This window comes from Oryzias melastigma, linkage group LG5 (assembly GCF_002922805.2).
Source record: "Oryzias melastigma strain HK-1 linkage group LG5, ASM292280v2, whole genome shotgun sequence".
Taxonomy (NCBI): domain Eukaryota; kingdom Metazoa; phylum Chordata; class Actinopteri; order Beloniformes; family Adrianichthyidae; genus Oryzias; species Oryzias melastigma.
Genome location: NC_050516.1, coordinates 36,229,763 through 36,249,261, shown reverse-complemented (window position 1 = coordinate 36,249,261; position 19,499 = coordinate 36,229,763). Strand labels below are relative to the sequence as shown.

The window sequence follows — 19,499 nt, the reverse complement described above, 5'->3', positions numbered from 1 at the left end:
GTGTCAAAGTCAAGGCCCGGGGGCCGGATCCGGCCCTCCAGATCATTTTATTTTATTGATATTAATGACCCGATGTTATCTTGATCTCATTTCTAACTTGTAAGATTTTAACCAAATAGATTTTTATGGAGAGTAAAATATTTATGCTATATTTATGTTAATGTTTAAGTTGATTTATTCTGAAATTATATTCCTGTATTTTTAGTGTTCAATAATGTTAAAAAGTTACGTTTTTAAAATGTAGTTTTATTGTATTCCATAAATGTTTATCCTGTTCGGCCTGCAGCCTAAGGTGTGTTTTTATGGAGCTAAATTGGATCCAATATTAATTGAAACCCAAATGAAACAAATTGAAAATAATATTGTTGTTTGGCCAAAAAATGTAAAAGGTTAAAAAAAAATGCTATTCTAATGTAAAAGTTAATATTTTCAGCCTCAAATGTTCAGTTTTTTAGGTTTCAAAACTGCAAATTTCGATTTCAAATCTTTTTACTTTAAAAGTTTTTGACCTCATTGTGGTGCTTTGCTTTGGGGCGGGGCTAACACGAACAACCAATCAAAATCGATGGATGGTAACTTCAGTCCTGGTCCTTCAGGCCTCAGACACTGACTGAGGCCTGTGATGATTACGGTCAGAACTTGGCTGTTTAGTTTATTCCATCACAGTCTGAAGTCGTCCCAAGACAGATGTAAGAAGCAGCGCCATCACCTGCATCGATTTTGATTGGTCCTTTGAGTTAGCCCCGCCCCAACTGGACTATAAGTTTTGATACTGAAATTTTCACATTTGAAAACAAACAATAATAAAAAAGAGTTGAAAGTGAAATTTTGAGTTTTGAAACTTAAAAAAACAGAACATTTGAAGCTGAAAATAATTTTTATTTTAGAATTGCAAAAAGTTTCAGATTTGTTTTATTTCGGTTTCAAATAATTTTGGCCTCAATTTACCTCCATATATTTGATTTTGCCCCCCGGTTGACTTTGACACCCCTTTATTATCACGTCTAACTTCCGTCCGGATGCGCAGGCGCACCTCACCTCCAGGTAGGGCACGAGCCGACAGGAAACGTCTCCTAGCAACCTCGTGAGCGTCAGCTCGTGGAAGACGACCACCGGCAGGCAGAAGAAAAGCACGAGGAAGTCCCAGAAGGCCAGTCCCGCCAGGATGCAGTTCCACGCGCTCTTCAGGTAGAAGTTGTGCCACACGATGCACATGAGCGCGAGGTTCCCCACCACGCCCGCAGCGAACACGACGAGCGCGAGCAGCATGACCGCGTACGCCCAGTACGAGCCGTCGGTGACCGGGTACAGCGGGTTGAGGAGCCCCGCTCCGCGGCCGCCGGAGGAGTTCCTCGGCGGGGCGGCGGAGTGCCGGTGGGACCGCGGGGTGGTGAAGTATCCGCTCGGGTCATCGCGGCGGCGGGAGTCCTCGCCGGTGCTCGCGGGAAGCGGGTCTCTCTTCCTGAACCTCCCCTCCTTCGCTGCCCGGGTGACCCGCTTCGGTTCGTCGAGCCCCGAACCTTCGGCTCGGAGCTCGTGGTTCGTGTCAGGCCACGGAGGCGCGCGCGCGCCCGTTTTCCCGGCATCCACCTCCCGCCCCGGGGCGCTGAGGGCGACGCGGAGCTCCGCCGCCCGCAGAAGGACGAGCCACAGCCACCACCGCGGCCCCATGCTTCTGCGGCGGGACGCGCGTGCGGGGCTCCTTCATGAGAGGCGCGCGCCTGACGCAGCCTGCGCGACACCCCCGTCCCCTCCCCAAACGGGTCATCCCGGGTTCAGGTCCCAGCATGGGCAGAGAGAACGAGCTTCCGGTCAGGCCTTTCAAAATAAAAGGTCAGCGGCCCATCAGAAAATATATTATATCTATGGTTTCATCAAAGTCTTGACTGAGAAATGTCAGCTGTGGCGGGAAAATAGACTCACCGCGATTAGTAATCCTTGATTTGTGTGTAACTTTGTGTAATTTTTGATTTGTAACTCATACAATAGATTTTGTGCACAAATTTAAAAATTATGAATTTCCAAAAAATAAAAAGTACACATGAACACATTAAAAATACAACAACTTGAAACTAATTAGCATATCTTATATTATTGCATGTGTGGGGTATAGTTTTTCTTGTATTTTTATTTGTTTTATGTACAGCACTTTGAGCTGTTTCTTAACTGGAAAGGTGCTATATAAATAAAATCATTGAATTTGAATTGATTTAATTACACACACATATCTTTAAAAAAAGTACAGATAAACCCACATTTACACACAAATCTGAAGTGAGGTGTGATCAGCATAGAGACATTTTTGTGATGACTGTTTTGTATGGAGCATACCTGTTTAAGAAAATGGGTCAAGTTTCATCAGATAATATTCACAATCTAAATTCAAAGCGGCTGATAAGAAAACTGATGACCGAGCATTCTAGCAGCATTTAAACGCATCGCTTACAGTCGAATCTTGGAGACGTGAAAAGTCTCACCTCAGATTTGAGCGTTAATGTGGCTTTGAGTGTGTATAAAATGATTTATGTGAAATTTAGTTTCAAATTGTTGCACTTTTGATGTGTGCAAGTGTAAATTGTATTTTTTTCAATTTCATAATTTGCATGAAATATTGTATAAGTTACAAATCAAGAATTACACACATCAGGGTGATATTTATTTCTCTCCATTGAAAGCTGATAATTTAGTTTAAGATACAATATTTAATGGTTCATGAATCTGCAGTACAGATTCATTGGAATGTTACATTTCTTTTGGCAGAAGAGCAAAGGCATCTTCCTGTTGTGTCCCAGCCTCGTGTTCCTGAAGGACGCCAGACTCAGAGATGGCGTTCGGACGAAGTGTTGGGAAAACTGTCAGCTAAATAATCGCATTTTCTGCCCCAAATAAACAGCAGCAAATAATCTACGATAACAACAGACACACGATTACGTTCAGGAGAACACAGGTGGACACCACAGGATTAAATGAGTTAGAAGTGAAGGACTAGCTTTCCTATATACTTTTAAACAGATCTTCCAATCAGAAGTGTCACAAATCCTAAATGTTTAGTTTTAGCAAACAAAAGTAGATTCTTGAAAACAGTCGTTGAGCTTTGAGAAGAGACTCCAGCAAAAACACAAACCACAGTTTAAACTAAAAATAATATTTTTATGGTTCTGGTCAAAACTTCAACACCTCGTTCTCCTCAGAGTCTAACAGATGTCCCTCAAATGTTCGACACAAAGCTCTGATGATGTTCACCGTCCTCACAGAGACTCCTCTGAGTGGCTGGAAACCGTTTCCCAGAATGCTCAGCTCTTAGGTGCAGCTTTCAGCTTCCTTCGTGCATCTTTGTGCTTCTTTCGAACCTCCTGTGGGACAAAAAACAACAACACTTTACACTTCTTTAGGCATAAGATCTTGTTTTCAGATGGAAACATGAAACCCAGAAAATTCTCCTCCTCAAACACTGAAACTCTGATTCTAGAGTCCCAGGAGTCTTATTGTTGGGTAACATGAAGTCTATCTGTCATGAAGAATAAAGTCTTCACAGCTGCGGTCCACGTGCACAGAGATTCACTCACTGTCGCTATTAGAGACACCTGTCCAATTGTTAACACAAATTTCAATCAGCCAATCACATCGCAGCAACTCACTTCATTTGGACACGGTTAAACCGAACACCAGAATGAGGAAGAAATGGGATTGAAGTGACTGAATGTGACATGGTTGTTGGTTTGAGTGTTTCAGAAACTGTTGATCTACTAGGATTTTCACTCACAACCATCTCTAGGGTTTATAGAGAATGGTCAGAAAAAGAGAAAATATCCAATTCACACAGGATCACCGACACTGGACAGTAGAAGATTGGATTGGTCTGATGAGTCTTCATTTCTGCGGCGGCATCCAGACGGTCAGAATTTGGCGTAAACATAATGAGAGCATGGATCCATCCCTCCTTACATCATTTCCTGTTCTCTTTACCACTGCAGCTCAGTCAGGTCTTCTCACGCGACACTCGTCTGTAAACTGACTCGGTGTAAAGATCCGGTCAAGTTTTTTCTTCAACTTTTCATCTTTTTCAATGAATGGATTAATTTTCCAAACAAGGTTTTTTCTCTCTTCCTCATTAACCAACTCTGGGAGGCTAGCAGAGGGCTACCTCAACAATTTGGGGGCTCGTCCGGGATCATCCAGCCTGGAGGTTAGTATGGCAGTCTACACATATTAACTCTGTTCAGGATAAGACTCCATGTCCTACAGCTGGAATCCTCTCAGACTGGTTTCTAGAAGAATCAGTTCTCTGGACTCTAATGACCTCCACAGTCACCAGAACCCAATAGAACCTTTGGGATGTGGTGGAACGGGAGATCAGCATCATGGATGTTCAACTGTGTGATGGACCAAACTCTCAGAGGAATGATTCCTTGTTGGATCTCTGCCACCAAAGATTAAAGCAGTTCTGAAGGTAAAAGGTCCAAACTGGTGTTAATAACAGTGTCCAGAGAGCACACGGTCATGAGGAGAAACGTGTGAGAGGTAAAGACTGCTGACCCGTCTGAGCATGGTCCTCCTCTCCTCCCAGTCCTCCCTCTGCTCCTCCAGCTGGCCGGAGCGACAGAACAACGTCGGACCGTCTGGAGCAGAAGACGGGGCAGGTAAATGACAGGACGCACTCATCTGGAACGCCGACCACGCTTCCTCCAAACCGTCTCCTACCTTTCAGTCTGGAGTCACCGGGGTAGAAGAAGAACAAATCCATCGTGGAGGGAGGTTCTCTGAGGGAAAACATGACAAGGGTTCAGATACTGAAGAGTTCGTCAGCTGTTTGATTATTTCAGGAGTGTCAAACTCACAAGGAGACAAAATCCAAAACACACCTGAGGTCACGGGAAGAACAGGATAAACATTTATAAACACTCTAAAAATACACTTTTTAAACTTTAAAACTGTAACTTTTTAACATAATTATGAACTAGATACATATCATTACCTGCAATGATGCTAGTGTGAATGATGAAAGCTGATGTAAGCAGATGCTGATTGATAGCTGAAAACACTGAAGCTGAAAGCCAACTAAAATATTAGCTAAATGCCAAACTAGCCTAAACTGAAAAAAAGCCTAAATTATCCAAAACAGCTAACATGTAGCTGAAATATTAGCTAAACTCTAAAATAGCCTCAAAAATCTTAGTAAATGCTAAAATAGTCCAAAAAGCTATCAGATTTACAATTTTTTAAAACTAACTTTTTAACATAATTCTGAATAATAAAAATACAGGAATATTATTCCAGAATAAATCAACTTAAACCTTAAATAACTTTCAATATTTTACTCTCCATAAAAATATATGTAGTCAAAATTATACAAGTTAGAAATGAGCTCAAGATAACATCGGGTCATTAATAACAATAAAATGATCTGGAGGGCCGGATAGAATTACCCGGAGGGCCGGATCCGGCCCCTGGGCCGTGACTCTGACACGTGCTTTACTTGATTAAATCTAGGAGCTCAAACCATTTCCAATTAAAACACAGAACAATGACTGTTCAGGTGCAGCATTCGGTTGGTCTAACCAACCATCGTATAACCATCACGATGTTGGTGTTTCTCTCACTCTGCTTTAGCTTCTCTGCTTTGGCTCTCCGGCTCCTCGTCTGAGCTGCTGTCATGGAAACGAGGGTCTTGCTGCCAGGACACCTTTGGAGCCTGGATGTTCTCCACTTTGTACTCGGCTGTTAAAAGAGAGGAAACGTGAAACGTTTGACATGAAGAGCGGATCCGGCTCTGACCAGCTTCTCTTACTCGTCTCTCTGCTGCTCGTCTCGCCGTCGACCCCGAAGAACGAAAACTTGAACCCGGAGGATTCCTCTTTCGTGGTGATGGGATCGTCTGGGAGCAGAGAGGTCTGCAGCTCCTCCTCCTCGCCTCCGTCCTCCTCCTCCTCCTCTTGGTCCCAGTTGTTCTCCTCCTCGGCCTCAGAGAGCTCCTCTTTGGTCTGACCGAACACAGCCTTCAGGTCACCGGACACTTCGTAAAAGATGTCGGACGAAACTTCTGGAAGCTTCTGAGCCTCCTCCCTCTTCTTCCTCCTGGCGGCTTTGCTGTGTGGACAGCAGGTCACATGATGGAGATCACACCAATCAGATGTGGAGGAGTCTGAACTATTTCGAACAGTTTCTCAATGTTTCTGTAGCAGAGCGCCACATTAAGAACCGGACATTAGACTGGGGCCAATGTTGGTGATAAGATGGGTAAACAGAAAAATACTGTTTTAACAGCTTTAATGACCAAATGTCGTTTGTAGAGTTAACAGAGCAAGATTTGAAACATGGTTTTAACTGTTAAATATCATTAATGTTGGTCAACATCAGACCAACTGTGTGATTCTATGAGAGCTACTCTCTGCAGACGTTCTTCTACCAACGTCACTGAAGGACTTTCTACGCCGGCGTGGTGCCAACGGCGTGGTGCCAACGGCGTGGTGCCGAGGTACGCTCCCCCTGAGAGAATGTGTTTCCCCGCTTTCTGAGATTGTTGATTTGCTTTATAACACTCATATTTTGTCCCAAACTGCGTTAAAAGAAGGTGGATGATTACAATACATTACATATTCTGAGACTTTGGGGAATTTATCGTCATGTTTGCATATTTTTCCTCATATTCTACATAAAACAATAACAGCTTTTTGTATTAAAAATGACCTTTGTTTTGCTAATTTAGGATATGAAACACAATTTCTGAAAGTCACTTTATTATGGAAGCATGTAATAATGAACAATTAATAAATAGCTGTTGTGTCTACAGCACATTTATTGGGGGCACAGATTCTGGCCGACTGGATCATCAGCGGCCCAACAGAATCCGGGCCCCCTCTCGTCGTTTAATGGAGAATATGGAGGGAAAAAAATCAAATATGACAATAAACTCTCCAAAACCCCCAGAATAGAGTCTATTGTAATCATTCACCTTCTTTTAACGCTGTTTGGGACAAAATATGAGCATTACAAAAAACATCTGAGAGCGGGGAAACAGGTTCTGGTAGAGGAACGTACCTCGGCACAACACCAGGTCATTTCCAAAGCCACAACTGCAGCTAGCTTCTATTGTTGGTGGAGCTTATTGTTATAGTTTTTATGATTTGTAACATAGCGACGATTTATATTGAATTCTTTGAGCTTTGCATTTACAGGCTTCAAATCAGGCCCACGACTTCATCCAGCCCGTGAGGTACGACAACATTAGCATTGTTAGCGTAAAGCGCTTTTTCTCTTTGCTAACACGTTTTTTCCCCAAAGAACATTCTCTGAATCTGAATCCGCTCTGACTCCATTTCTACTGCTGTCCACAGTCCTTCCTGTAAACATAGAAAATGTTGTCTGCCCTCTAGTGGTGAAATTCATTCACTGCACTATTGACACCTGGGTGTAATGACCCTTTTTTTCCTGCAGATGTCGCCAGAAACCACAAAACCAATGAACAGCTGTTTGAATAACCATCAATTATGATTCCTTGAGGGCCACCAGAACTCTCCCTGCAGGTCGCGTTTCAGATTTCTGCTGAAACGTAATGACGTATGAAGAGTGTGTGGTGTTCTCCTACCTCTCAGTAGTCTGGATGGTTTTGGTTTCAAACGCAGTGTGTTCCTCTCTGCTGGGGTCATAATGTAGAGTGGACACGTCTCTGCAGAAGCACAACACGTTTAAACAAATCTTTTTCGTCTTTCCATTCCCACGCTGACGTTCTGGATCTCCGTGAGGCGCACCTGAACTTTGCAGCTTTTGAAGGCGTCCTGCTGCTGGGCTGTTTGCTGCTCCCAAGGAGGTTTTGCAGAATGGAGAGGTTCTTCTTCTTCTCCTCCTCCAGGGCCTCGTCCTCCACAGCGAGGCCACTCTCTGCCTCTAAATAACAAACTGTGTGAGAACGGCGGCCCGACTTCATGTCATCCTGACATCAACATCAACACACCCCCATCTGGCTCCTCCTCCTCCAGAAAACGCTCGTCCATCCGAAACCGCTCGTCGGTCCCAAAGCGATACTGCAGCGCCATCAGCTGGACGACAAAATGACTGTCAGATGTATTTGGGCCTACATTTATATTAAAAAATAAAAAACAATAAGACAATATTTCCCCTCATTTGTTCGTGGGTGACACGCTGGCTCTAGGAGGACGTCATGAAGTGGGCGGCACCCTCAGGGAGCAAAAGGCGGAGCCTCAGAGATTTTACTTCCGGGCATGAAAATAGTTAAAAATAGCTAATATTTCATAATAAATTAGTTTTTTAGTGTTCCAAAGGTAATATGTGATCATATATATGGATACAGTTCACTCTGAAGGGCTGAAGAACATCCTGGTGTGGTCCTTTAATAAAAGAGCTGCAGGAACGTCCTTGTGATTCGCTGGAGTCGTGGATCATTTTTTCTTACTGAAACAGGTCGATTTGTCTAAATCTAGATGAGTTTTCATCAGTTTAACTGTAGACTCTGCAGACGGTTTCGCTTCCGGATCAGAACATTTACTGTGAGGAAAACTAAGAAAAGCTTCAGATGTTTTCAGACCGACATGAGGCAGAAACAGCTCAATGAGAAGATTCACCTCCTGTTGATCAAAAGGTCTGTTTCTGTCACATTCTCCAGACATTAATCTCTATAAGGTGCATCACAACGTGCTGATAAAGAGCGTAAAGCTTCGAACACATCCGCACATCCAGAGGAATCACAGAAAGAGAGGCTGCTCTTCACCTTTTGTCCCGCTTGACCCTCAAACTGAGGTCGAAGGTCAAACCTGTTCTCCTCTTCCTCGGCTCCGTCCTCATCCTCGCTGCTGTCGAACAGCTGAGGGGCTGAAAACTGCAGATGGAGACGAAACGTCAGGAAACATTTCTGCTATCGTTAACGAAAGGCGAGTGGATCCATCTCACCTTGTCCTTTGCAGCTCTCTGATTGGCTACTGCTCTGGTCCCCGCAGCCTCCTCCACCGACTGGATGATCGAACTCGCTGTCTGACTCGGATTCTCTTCTTCATCATCTGAGTCAAAAACGATGCGTTTGCCTGCTTTTGGGGGCGGAGCATCCTGATCAAACAAATGAATAAAACCACAAAGATCATAAAGAGTGGCTGCTGTTACAGCAGAAACATGACGTCCAAACAGCAGTTCAGTGACTCAGAATATTCTGGAGGGATTCAGACGATCGTTGACACAAGAACGACTCCCCAGTAGACCTGCATCATGTGAGGAAAACATGATGACGGCATGACATGAAAGGACAAATAGCAAAACAAAAAAAAAACAATTTCCCTTTGAGTTTTATTTAAATAAGTTTTAGTTTTCTACATGATTTATATTGTACCTGTTTGGACGTCGCCTGTACTGAACCAAAGTATCTCCTAATAACCGACGTTTGGGGAGTAACGGATCACTAAACTAGAGCTGAGTATCGAATCATTTTCAGAAACGGTTCGATTTGATTTCTCAGATTCTTTCAATCCTCTGGATTCAATTGGAGTCAATTTGAGTTCACACATTTAGACACATTTTTTTAGAAATACATAAATAATCTAATATATGTTTTGATGATATTCAAATTAATCTGATCCAGTTCACATACTGTAAACACTATAAGTGAAATAATAATGAGATTGTTAATATCATACAGAGTTACATGGATTCTCTAAAGGAGAATAACCAACAATTGTTCTGCTTCTCCTGGAGGACGTTTCAGTTTGGCCACTAGGTGGCGATCGCGCTACAGCATTACACTGTATTCCACATGAAGAAGATAATATGAGGAAAAACCTGTTTTAGACCACAAATGGTTACTTTAAAAATATTTCCTTTAAGGAGTTGAGAACATTCATGCCTGTGAGTTTATAAAGATGTTCATTTAGTCAGAATGTATGTTTAGGTCAACTGAATGATTAGCATTAGCATTAGCCGTCCTATGGGAAATTCTATTAAATGTCAGCATCAAGCTGGCAGACGTTAGCATTATGTGCTAAATCGATTTATTTATTTATTTTTTTAAATATTGATCTATCAGGCTTAAATTGATTCCAATGGATAAATTGGTTTTATCAACTCAGTCTTTGATCTGTGGTACACCTGTGCACAGGTGATCCGATCCGTTACAACCGTAACAATGAGCTATTTCTGCAACGAGGTGCTGCTCTCAGACAGTGCAGTTCAGTCACGTGTCGGCGGAAAAGTCGTTTTTTTTCATCTTTCTGCACCATGTAGAGGGCGGGCATCTAGATTTAGACGTCTCCAGTGATTGGTCAATGACACAAAGAGCTCCGTACTATTGGTTTAATCCATAAAAGGTTTCATTTGATTTGTTACTTCAAACTACAAAAAGAGTTCAGCATTTGGGCAACCGGAGACCAAGGGCCGGCCCGGGCATAGGCACCCAAGGCAGCCGCCTAGGTCGCCATCTGGTGGAGGGGATGCAAAATTGCAGTAATTATGTATATGTGTGTGGGGGGGGTATATATAGTGTATATATATATATATATATATATATATATATATATATATATATATATATATATATATTCCTTTTCTTGTTTAACAGCTGGATGCATCACTCATTTCATGTAAAGGTAAATGACTGGAGGTCCACTCACCAGGTTGGCCAAAGCTCCCTGGATGAGCTTCTTCTGCTCCTCAACCTTTTTCTGTCTCTGCTGGAGGGCAGACAGCCGTCTCAGGTTGGCCTTCCTCTGCAGCTCCTCCTCTTCCTCTGCATTAAGTTTCCGTCGAAGAGTTGGAGGCGCCGCTTCCCCAGAGCCTTCGTCAGAGAAGATCTGTGATGGAAGCAAAGCCTCTGCTGCAGGGGTTTCTGTTGTCCTTTCCTCCTCGTCTTCTTCACTGGAGGAGGAAGACTCTGAAGCTACAGGACTTTGTGATAAAGCCCCGTTCTTCTCGCCTTCCTGTCCTTCCGTCTCTGTGGTTCTGCTGTCCATCTGGTCTCCTCCTCCCTCCTCTTCCTCTCTCCTCAGCAGATCGTCTGTTTCCTGCAGGGATCTGGTTCCCTGGAAGGCGGGGAGCGGTGGTAACGTCACACCTTTACGCTTTTTCCTTTTCCTTGGCCTGTCGTCGTCGCTGTCCTCCAGGATGGCGGCGAGGATCTCCTCAGGCGAGGTGCCCTTCTTGGGCGCAGGCTGCTCTGAGGGGCCGGCGGCGAGCGCCGGGTCTCCCTCAGACCCGAGGATGCCGGCGGCCTGCGAGTCTTCCTCAGCAAGTCTCTGCAGATCCGCCAGAGACAGCTCCAGACGAGTGACGTTGGAGAACATGGCTTCATATTCAGAATCAGAGCTGGATCCGGCTGACTCCTCCTCTTCCTCCTCTTCCTCATCACCGTGTTGAAGCACCGGCAGGACTCTGGTTTTGGTCCTTTTTTTCTCCAAACCAGAATCCTCTTTGAATGAAAGAGTCTGAAGAGGAAGGACGGCCTTTACCTTCTCCTCTCCAGGTTGACTCCGCCCCTTTGACCTCTCATTACTAAGAGGAGAGAGATTTCTTCTGGATGCAATGAGTTCATCTGTGTCGGCAGAGTCGTACTCATCTTCATCTCCTGGAATCAAAGTCTTCTCATCAACAAACACGTCACAGTCGGACAAACATCTGACCGGCGCCTCCGGAGTCTCTTTACCTTTACGCCCAGATTTCACCGAGTACTCCAGTCCCACCACCTCCAGCGGACTCTCCTCGGCCTCCTGCTGCAGTGCATGATGGGAACTGTCCTGAGCCGCCATCAGTCGGCAGATTTCCTCATCCGAGTCCAGGTCGCCCTGGGCATCAGTCCTGGTTGGTCCGATGGAGAACCGCTTGGATTGGATGAGATCAGAGGAATTTTTCTGCTCAGATCTAACCGAAAAAGAGCGAGAGGACAAAAACACTCAGGAAGAAAGTTTATGTTTCCTAAAACATTCAGCTGACGGGAGCCGAGGAAGACGACAAAGAGAAGCAAAAAAAACAATCAATCTAAAAAAGTGTAAAAAAAAAATACAAAGAAAAATTCTAACCAGAATCTAAACAAACTGACTGATTTGGATTGAAACCACGCCCCTCACGCTACATGATGCAAAAGAAAGCTTGAATTTGTGTTTACATACAAGCTTTCCTGGAGAATGAATAATGTAACGGATCGTAAAACTCCTGGTTTGGATCAGTAAAAAGTGAAAAAACAAGAAGATAAAAGCCTAAAATTACTTTTTTAAAACTTTAAAACATATTTGAGAAAACATATGTAAAGTACTTCAAAGCATAAATATACACTTACACATCTTTGAACTTTGAACGTGTAGTTTTGATGACATTTACATGTCTGGAGACCAAATTAAACTCATTATTTTTTGGTATTGAAACTAACTTTGGGAACATTTAAATATTTCAAATAATGACTATAAATGATTATAATCATAGTTCATGTCCAGGTGAGGCGCTGTCACGCCCGCTTTTCCTGGTGGTTTTTGACCCTTCTGGCTTGCCGTACTGCCTTCCCCTGACGTTCCTGTTGCAGGACGGCTGATCTGAACTCAGACACAGAGACGTGCACCGATGCTTTCATTCAGATCTTCAACATAAATAAACCTGATCTCTCAGTATCCACGTCCTCCATGACGAGTTCCAGAAGAGTTTCTGACAGAAGCTCCTCCCACACGCGGCGGGAGCTTCAGGTTAACAGACTTTTGGAAAATCGTCAAGAACAAACTCGTTAAACAAAGACGATGTACAGTGCAGGAATTTGACGCTGATTGCATCCGGTGTGGACAGATGATTGATGTTAAAGGGTCAACAAACAGGACAGGTGGAGGCTGACTCCGCCCACAGCCGAAATTTGAATATCCAGTCAGAGCTGCAGATCATGTTGTGGGGCTTCCACCAGTTGACCAATCACAACATTCAACTGTAACACCTCGATTTCACCCGTAGGGGGCAGCACACAGACAGTTTTTCAAGAATTAAACAGGTTTAAAGCCCACAGCACTTTTTAAAGCCCCATTAATAGAGGTCAACAGAGGTTTATAGAGGTCAACAGTCAAAAAGAGTTGATTTAGGGTTTGGTTATTGGTCATTCTCTACCTCCTTAGAAACATTAGTTAAGGAGGTAGAGAATGAATTAGAATTACTAAAAAGCTGGTTTGACTCAAACAAATTAACTTTAAATTTAAAGAAAACAAAATTTATAGTTTTTACAAATCGTCAAACAAATGTAAGTAAAGATTTAATTATCCATAATACAGCAATAGAACAAGTAAGTCAAATAAAATTTCTGGGAGTAATAATCCAAAACAAACTAAGCTGGAAAAACCACATAGAATTCATAAAGACAAAATTATGTAAATCCTTAGCAATTATATCAAAAGTAAAAGAGTGTTTAAACAAACAAACATTGTATATTCTGTACAGTTCGTTAATTCTTCCCTACATGACCTACAGTGTGGAAGTGTGGGGAAACACTTATCCAACATACACTAATAAAATTACTGTAATCCAGAAGCGAGCAATGCGAATTGTCAACAAAGCCTCTTATAGGGCACATACTAATGATTTTTTTATCCAAAAAAACATACTGAAATTTATGGACCTGGTAGATCACAGAACGGCACAGTTTATGTATAAAATCCAGAACAAACAGTTACCAGTGCAAATCCAAGACCTGTTTAAAAAACGAGACACTATATACAACCTCAGAGGGAAAAATATGTTAAAAAAACCACGTGTTAGAACAGATGTAAAACAACACTGCATCTCAACAGCTGGAGTAAATATTTGGAACAGGTTAGATGAAGACATTAAAGATTGTAGAACGTTGAATAGTTTCAAATATATGTATAAAAAGAAAATCATAAAATCATACAGCGAGATTGAATGCTGAATGTTTATGATAAAAATGTTTGTGAAATTACGTTTAAACTTTCAGGAATGTAGCAGCTCCCTATGTTCAGTATAAAGGGGGTAGCCGTTATAAGCTTAGGCTTCTGTCTACTCCCTTTCAGACTTTTCCATGACTTTACTTTCTGTTTGCTTTTGTTATTGTTGAATTGAAACTGTTACATAATGCCTGGAAATGTCTGGAAAATAAAATAAACTGAAACTGAAACTGTTACCCTTTGGTAAAGTCTGCGGTGGGCCGACCCGTGGCTAGTGATCCGTTACACCCCTAATGAATGATCCAGAAGCTCCTCTGAGCCAAAGCAGCAGGAACTTTCCGGATCTCCGTCTCGATGGGAAAAGCCCCGCAGGTTACCTCTTTCTGTCCGGAGCTTTGCAGGTATCGGCGCCAAGCGGTCGGCTCTTCTTGGGTCTTCTCGGCTCGTAGGATGGGAACTCGCCCCGCCTCTTCCTGCTGATGTCATCATCCCCTCCCTCTACCTGCCAGGTGAGCTGGCTGACCGGTGTGGAGCGGTCGGCGTCGTCCCGGTCCAGTTTGCGGATGTTGTGGCTGTACTTCGAAGGGTCGTACTTCAACATTCGAGCTTTGTTGCCTTTCTGACACCTGAGCTGCAGGACGGGGAGGACTCGGCCGAATTTACTGACCACCCAGTCCTGAAACCGGAGCGCACACACGTTACCACCAGTCTGACACCAGCTGATCATCCAGACCTCAGACCGGACCTTATGTCCTGGCACTTCGGTCCCCGGAACGGCAGCCTTCATGGTGAAGTTGTTGATCCCGGCTTTGCTGAGAGAGTCCAGCAGGTTCTGCTTCCCGTCATCGGCTGCTGTCTGCTGGAGATCCGGGTCTGCCGCCGCCTGCCGCTCCTGAGCCAGCCTGACCCGCAGAGACGTTTAGAGCCGACCGTAGATCTCACATGACCTCCACTTCTTCAACGTACACAAACCAGAGCGGTACCTGTGCAGGAAGCTCTCCTTGGCTGTTTCGATCTGCAGAGTTCCTCCTTTCCATTTGGACTTGTTCAGCACGGTCAAACCTCCAGAGAGAGAAGACACGGAGACGGCACCACAACCGGGCCAGGACAGAACCATTAGAACAGCTGACGGAAACACAGGCGTACTGGAGCGCACGCCTTCAACAACCATGAGTGTTACTGCTGAAACAAACCCCCCCGATGTGAAGATTCAATCATTGGTTGATTTAAGTATTTCACTTACATCTCTTCAGGTCTGCATCAGAAATGCTGATGTTAATGTATCCGAATGTTTTGTAAGGAACTCCTGTCAGGAAAGAACAGCAAGACCACAGAATCAGAACACAGCAGAGCATGGACAGAACTTCAGAGGATGAAAGCATGTGAAACATCTTCCACACAGGAAAACGAGGCTGTGATTGGTTAAAAGTCCTGATCCGAGTGCTGGAGCACACACAGGAGGCTCTTACTGAAGCTCATCGAACAAAATAAACTCTAAAGCAGCTCAAAGGGCTTCACATAAACACATTTTACAATTTTAAAAAGCAAGACAGGAAAAAACAGAAATTATAAAGCATTTACAATGCCCCAACATGCAATGCTATAGATTCAATTAAATCAATTAGAGTTCAGACTAGGTCTAATGTCATTGATTTGTCATTTCATTTTAGTTAGACCCAATCCAAATTCTTCCCTTCTCCCTGACCCTCCATTGGAAGAGGCGTTTTTACAGGAAGTCGTGTCTGGAATATCTGAACCATTGACTGTAAAAAATATTTTAAAAATAGTTCTTATATACAGTCAATGATCTGAACCAATATCGTGTCTGAAGTTTACATTTAAATCCAAGTCATGACCTTTTGTTGTAGCATGACCTTTTAAAGTTTAAAACCGCTGTTGTTATGTATATTTGAGCACTGGAAGCTCCGCGCTAACGCTAGCGGACGGAGATTTCTGGTGACGTCATCGAACGAAAGCGACGTTTAAAATATTCATAACTCTCCGTCTGGAGGGATAAATGAAGGGAAGAGTCCAGATTGGGCCTTAGAACATCTATTGTTTCAAAGAGAAATGTAGAGTCGTTTTTCTTCTGTAGGATTAGATTCTAGCAGTGGAGGCTGTTGGGTATTTGGACTATTATGGCATTTATTAAGATTTTGAGGATATTTTGGAGACTAGCTAATATTTCAGCTGCATGCTAGTGTTTTGGATAACTTCGGCTTTCTCTCAGTTTCTTAGGCTAATTTGGCATTTAACTAATATTTTAGCTGGACATCGGCTTCAGTATCTTCAGCTATCAGCACTAGCATCTCCATCGACCAAATTCAGCTTATAGCATTCACACTAACATTATAAATGAATGAAGGAATGAAATTGTGCATTTCAAGCAATCAGGAATATTACATGAAAATAAAAACATCACATTGAATTACATCTAAATCGCTTGAAAGCGAGTGGGAGGAAGCGAACTTATATAATCCCACCCGACTCGACCATTTTCTCTACATGAATTATCAACATCCGGTTCAGGACTTAATATCAAATATTTATACTCTACAATAACAGATTTAAGTTGTAGTGACCTGGCACCTGAAATAGCATTAATTATCACAGCTAATGCTAGATATCTAGCTTTTAGTTAGCTTAAAGCTAATGATGGTTAAGATGTGTGCTTTACATCCACTTTAAGCATGACTCAATTAGTCGACTAATCTGAAAAAATAATCAGTGACGGTTAGTCGACTCTTAAAATAATGGTTTGAGGAGCTCTGGTCCGGAGTGTTCCCTGTGATGTGAGTGGATATGTGACATGCTGTTTGAAAGCCTTACAGAGCAAAAGGTGAGGAACTGCATGAGCAGATACTGCAGGCTGCTTCATCTCATGGATGCTGATGCCACAGAAGCTTTCTTTATCAAATCTATTTCCCTGTCAGCTGCATTTGTCTGATTTTGCTCGACCACAGATATGTCTGTGTTTGATAAGAAGTTTAACATCCCATAACATCTTACTCTGCATTACACACAAAGAGGTAAACCTATTATTCCCCTTTAGAAGAATTCTTAAAGTCAAAAGACGAAACGCTACCCAAACCTTCAAAGTTCAAGTCTGTAGCCAGACGAACACAGAAGACAAACCGTCTCAGATCTCCTCACCCTCCTCGTCTCTCCTGGTCCGCAGCTCCACGTCCACCACGTCTCCAAACTTCCCGAAGCGATCCTTCAGCTCCTTCTGGGTGACGGCGTGGCTCAGACCGCCCACGTACAGGCGCCGCATTGCTCCGCGTGCGTGGTCGTCACTGCATGAGCAGACACGTATGGAGAGAAAATAGACTCGTCCTGATTTGTGTTTGAGTTACTCAAGATTTGGAACTAATACAGTGCATTTGTGTACAAAATACAAAACATTATAAATAAAAAAATGCACAAATTAAAATGACAACAGCTTGAAAAATTACGCACAAATCAATTGTTACACACACACAAAACCACATTCATGCACAAATCTGATGTGAGACTCTTTTCACGTCGTTAGTGATGCGTTTAAATGCTGATAGAATGCTGGGTCATCAGAGTTTTCCTACCAGCCGCTTTGAACTTAGATTGTGGATAATATCTGGTTAAATTGACATTAAAGTTTAAAGCGTCTGATAAGAAAACTCTGATGACCCAGCATTCCAGCAGCATTTAAATGCATCACTTATGGATGAATCTCGGAGACCTCACCTCAGATTTGTGTGTAAATTCGGTTTTGTGAGAGCGTAACAAGCGATTTGTGTGTAATTTTTAGAGATCTGTGCATGTAGTTAGTTAGTGCATGTGAAAATTATATTTTGTTTTTTTTTTGTGAATCTTATAAGTTTGGTACTTGCGCACAAAATGTATCGCATGAGTTACAAATCAAGAATTACGCACAACAACAAAAAATCGGGAGAGACGATTCTCTCTCCATAGAAACGTGACACAAACTGTGACTCCAACACAAAAAACCGACATGTGGAAACGTTATTTTGAATGGAAAAGTTAAAACTGATGCACGTGAGAGGAAAACAAAGTCAGATATTTCCATGGTAACATTCAAAGTCTACCAGCCACATCTGGACTCTAGGAGACAAATGTTTCAATGCAAAAGTAATTAATGCAAAAATGTCTTTATTTTGTTTCAGTTAATGATTATTGTCTAATGTCAGATTTTATAACATTTCAGAAATGTAGACCAAATGTTGTTTTGACAAAAGATGATGTCTGAACTTTTTTATGAAAACATACTTTTCTTTAAAGCATCAACTTACTTTATCTACAAACATAACACAGCAAAACATGTGGAAGTATTAAATATTGATCAGTAAACTGTTTATTCTTTGTTTGAGTTGATCCAGGCAACAATATACTAAATAAAGCAGCAAAGTTCGTGGATGACCTGCTGGATGCTCATGGATGTGGTCAACTTTTTGCCTCACAGTCTGTTTTTCAAGATGTTTTTATATATAATTTTCTTTACGGAACTGTATTGCATTCAGTTAAAAAATAAGACTATCCTTTTTTAATGCAATATGCTTCTATAAAGATTAAAACTAGTGATAAACAATAAAATAATGACTTAATTTTTTTATTCAAGAATGTCATGCATAGGACAAAACATGCGTATGTTGAAAAATGTGCAGTTTTGCCTCATTGTGTGTTCTTACAGATCAGTGTGTTGTTGTTGTTCTGCCGTTTCGAAGAGTAGCAATGACAAGGAGCTAAACATGACAGTGTTTGTGTTGGCTGAGATCAGTGTGAGCAAATACTAGAAATTACCAGTGCACCTGAATGCAGCAACTATAGCAAATCGAATAAGTGCGGAAATTCCATGCAGTCCCTGAATGCACCACCTGCTGCACGAAAGTGAGGCAGAAATTCGCGATTAAATTAAATGTTTTGAACTAACTCTGGGATGGATCTTTGTGGAACCCAAATGGGGAGGGAAGGTAGACACATAAAATCCTTGCTGTGAGTTTGAGAGACCCCCGTAAGAGATCACGAGCAATGCTTCACCTGCTAAAGTGGCAAATGACATTTTTTTACTCGCCAAATTAAAGTTTCCCCAGCATTTGGCGGGTGTTAATTTAAAGCCCCGGATATTACAAGTCAAAATGTATCCTAGCCCACTATTTACACCGAGTAAGTGACAGGCGGCGCTACGACAGAGGCGTTTTTGTGGATATTATTAGAAATTCATCGTCCGGTATGAAACGCAGCACGGAAGATCGGGACAGACTAAACATATCGACATAACAGTTTAAACTGACCCCACCGTCAAGAGGATACACCGCACCAAACAAGATTAAATCACCCAGTTGCTGCAAAGAAAATGTGAAACAGACGTGTTTACCTCACGTGCGGTCAGTCGGTCCCACCTTCTTTAGAGTCCGGGTCATATTCCGCTGTGATTTCCTTCCACGAGACAGAAACGTTCCGCTGTTGATGTCTTTTTCAATAAAAGTCAACAGTTGTTCCCAAAACATGCACAGAAAGAGCACAAATTATTTTACTAAATGTATTTTAAGAAACGGCTCACGAACGAGGCTATTTTTGACAGGAGTTGCATCATAAATCTCGGACTGACGTTCTCTATGGGTCACACGATCACGTTCAGGAAGA

General features: G+C 42.5%; 3 protein-coding genes across 8 annotated transcripts in view; 1 reads left to right on the top strand and 2 right to left on the bottom strand.

Moving 5' to 3' along the window:
- gpr37l1a (G protein-coupled receptor 37 like 1a) overlaps positions 1-1,730 on the bottom strand; it is a 6,454-nt gene extending 4,724 nt beyond the window's left edge. The window contains exon 1 of the mRNA XM_024269941.2: positions 1,039-1,730. Coding sequence (XP_024125709.1) covers positions 1,039-1,671 — 633 coding nt within the window. The 5' untranslated portion in view covers positions 1,672-1,730. The remainder of the gene's footprint in view (positions 1-1,038) is intronic.
- LOC112144994 (centromere protein P) overlaps positions 1,058-19,499 on the top strand; it is a 121,298-nt gene continuing 102,856 nt past the window's right edge. Inside the window, exons 1-2 of one of the 2 annotated variants that reach the window (XM_036212104.1) lie at positions 4,387-4,450; positions 4,568-4,640. The gene's annotated coding sequence lies outside the window, so the exon portion shown is untranslated. Of the gene's footprint in view, positions 1,189-4,386; positions 4,451-4,567; positions 4,641-19,499 lie in introns of those variants that run through there. The other variant, XM_036212105.1, reaches the window with a different exon arrangement.
- On the bottom strand, positions 3,130-19,383 carry nol8 (nucleolar protein 8). 5 transcript variants are annotated; one of them, XM_024269939.2, is made up of 18 exons: positions 19,231-19,380; positions 17,013-17,155; positions 15,103-15,165; positions 14,843-14,921; positions 14,605-14,761; positions 14,237-14,535; positions 11,636-11,850; positions 10,608-11,557; positions 8,905-9,057; positions 8,726-8,833; positions 7,952-8,036; positions 7,749-7,884; positions 7,586-7,666; positions 5,789-6,087; positions 5,601-5,718; positions 4,702-4,760; positions 4,537-4,619; positions 3,130-3,353 (listed from the first exon to the last, which is right to left on the bottom strand). In XM_024269939.2, the coding sequence occupies exons 2-18, from the start codon at positions 17,131-17,133 to the stop codon at positions 3,294-3,296; spliced, it is 3,066 nt and encodes a 1,021-aa protein (XP_024125707.1). In that variant the 5' UTR covers positions 17,134-17,155; positions 19,231-19,380; the 3' UTR covers positions 3,130-3,293. The 5 variants fall into 5 exon arrangements, with proteins under 5 accessions (XP_024125707.1, XP_024125708.1, XP_024125703.1 ...); XM_024269940.2 differs by lacking the exon at positions 3,130-3,353 and having other exon boundaries at positions 4,444-4,619; positions 7,958-8,036; positions 19,231-19,383; XM_024269935.2 differs by lacking the exon at positions 3,130-3,353 and having other exon boundaries at positions 4,444-4,619; positions 19,231-19,382.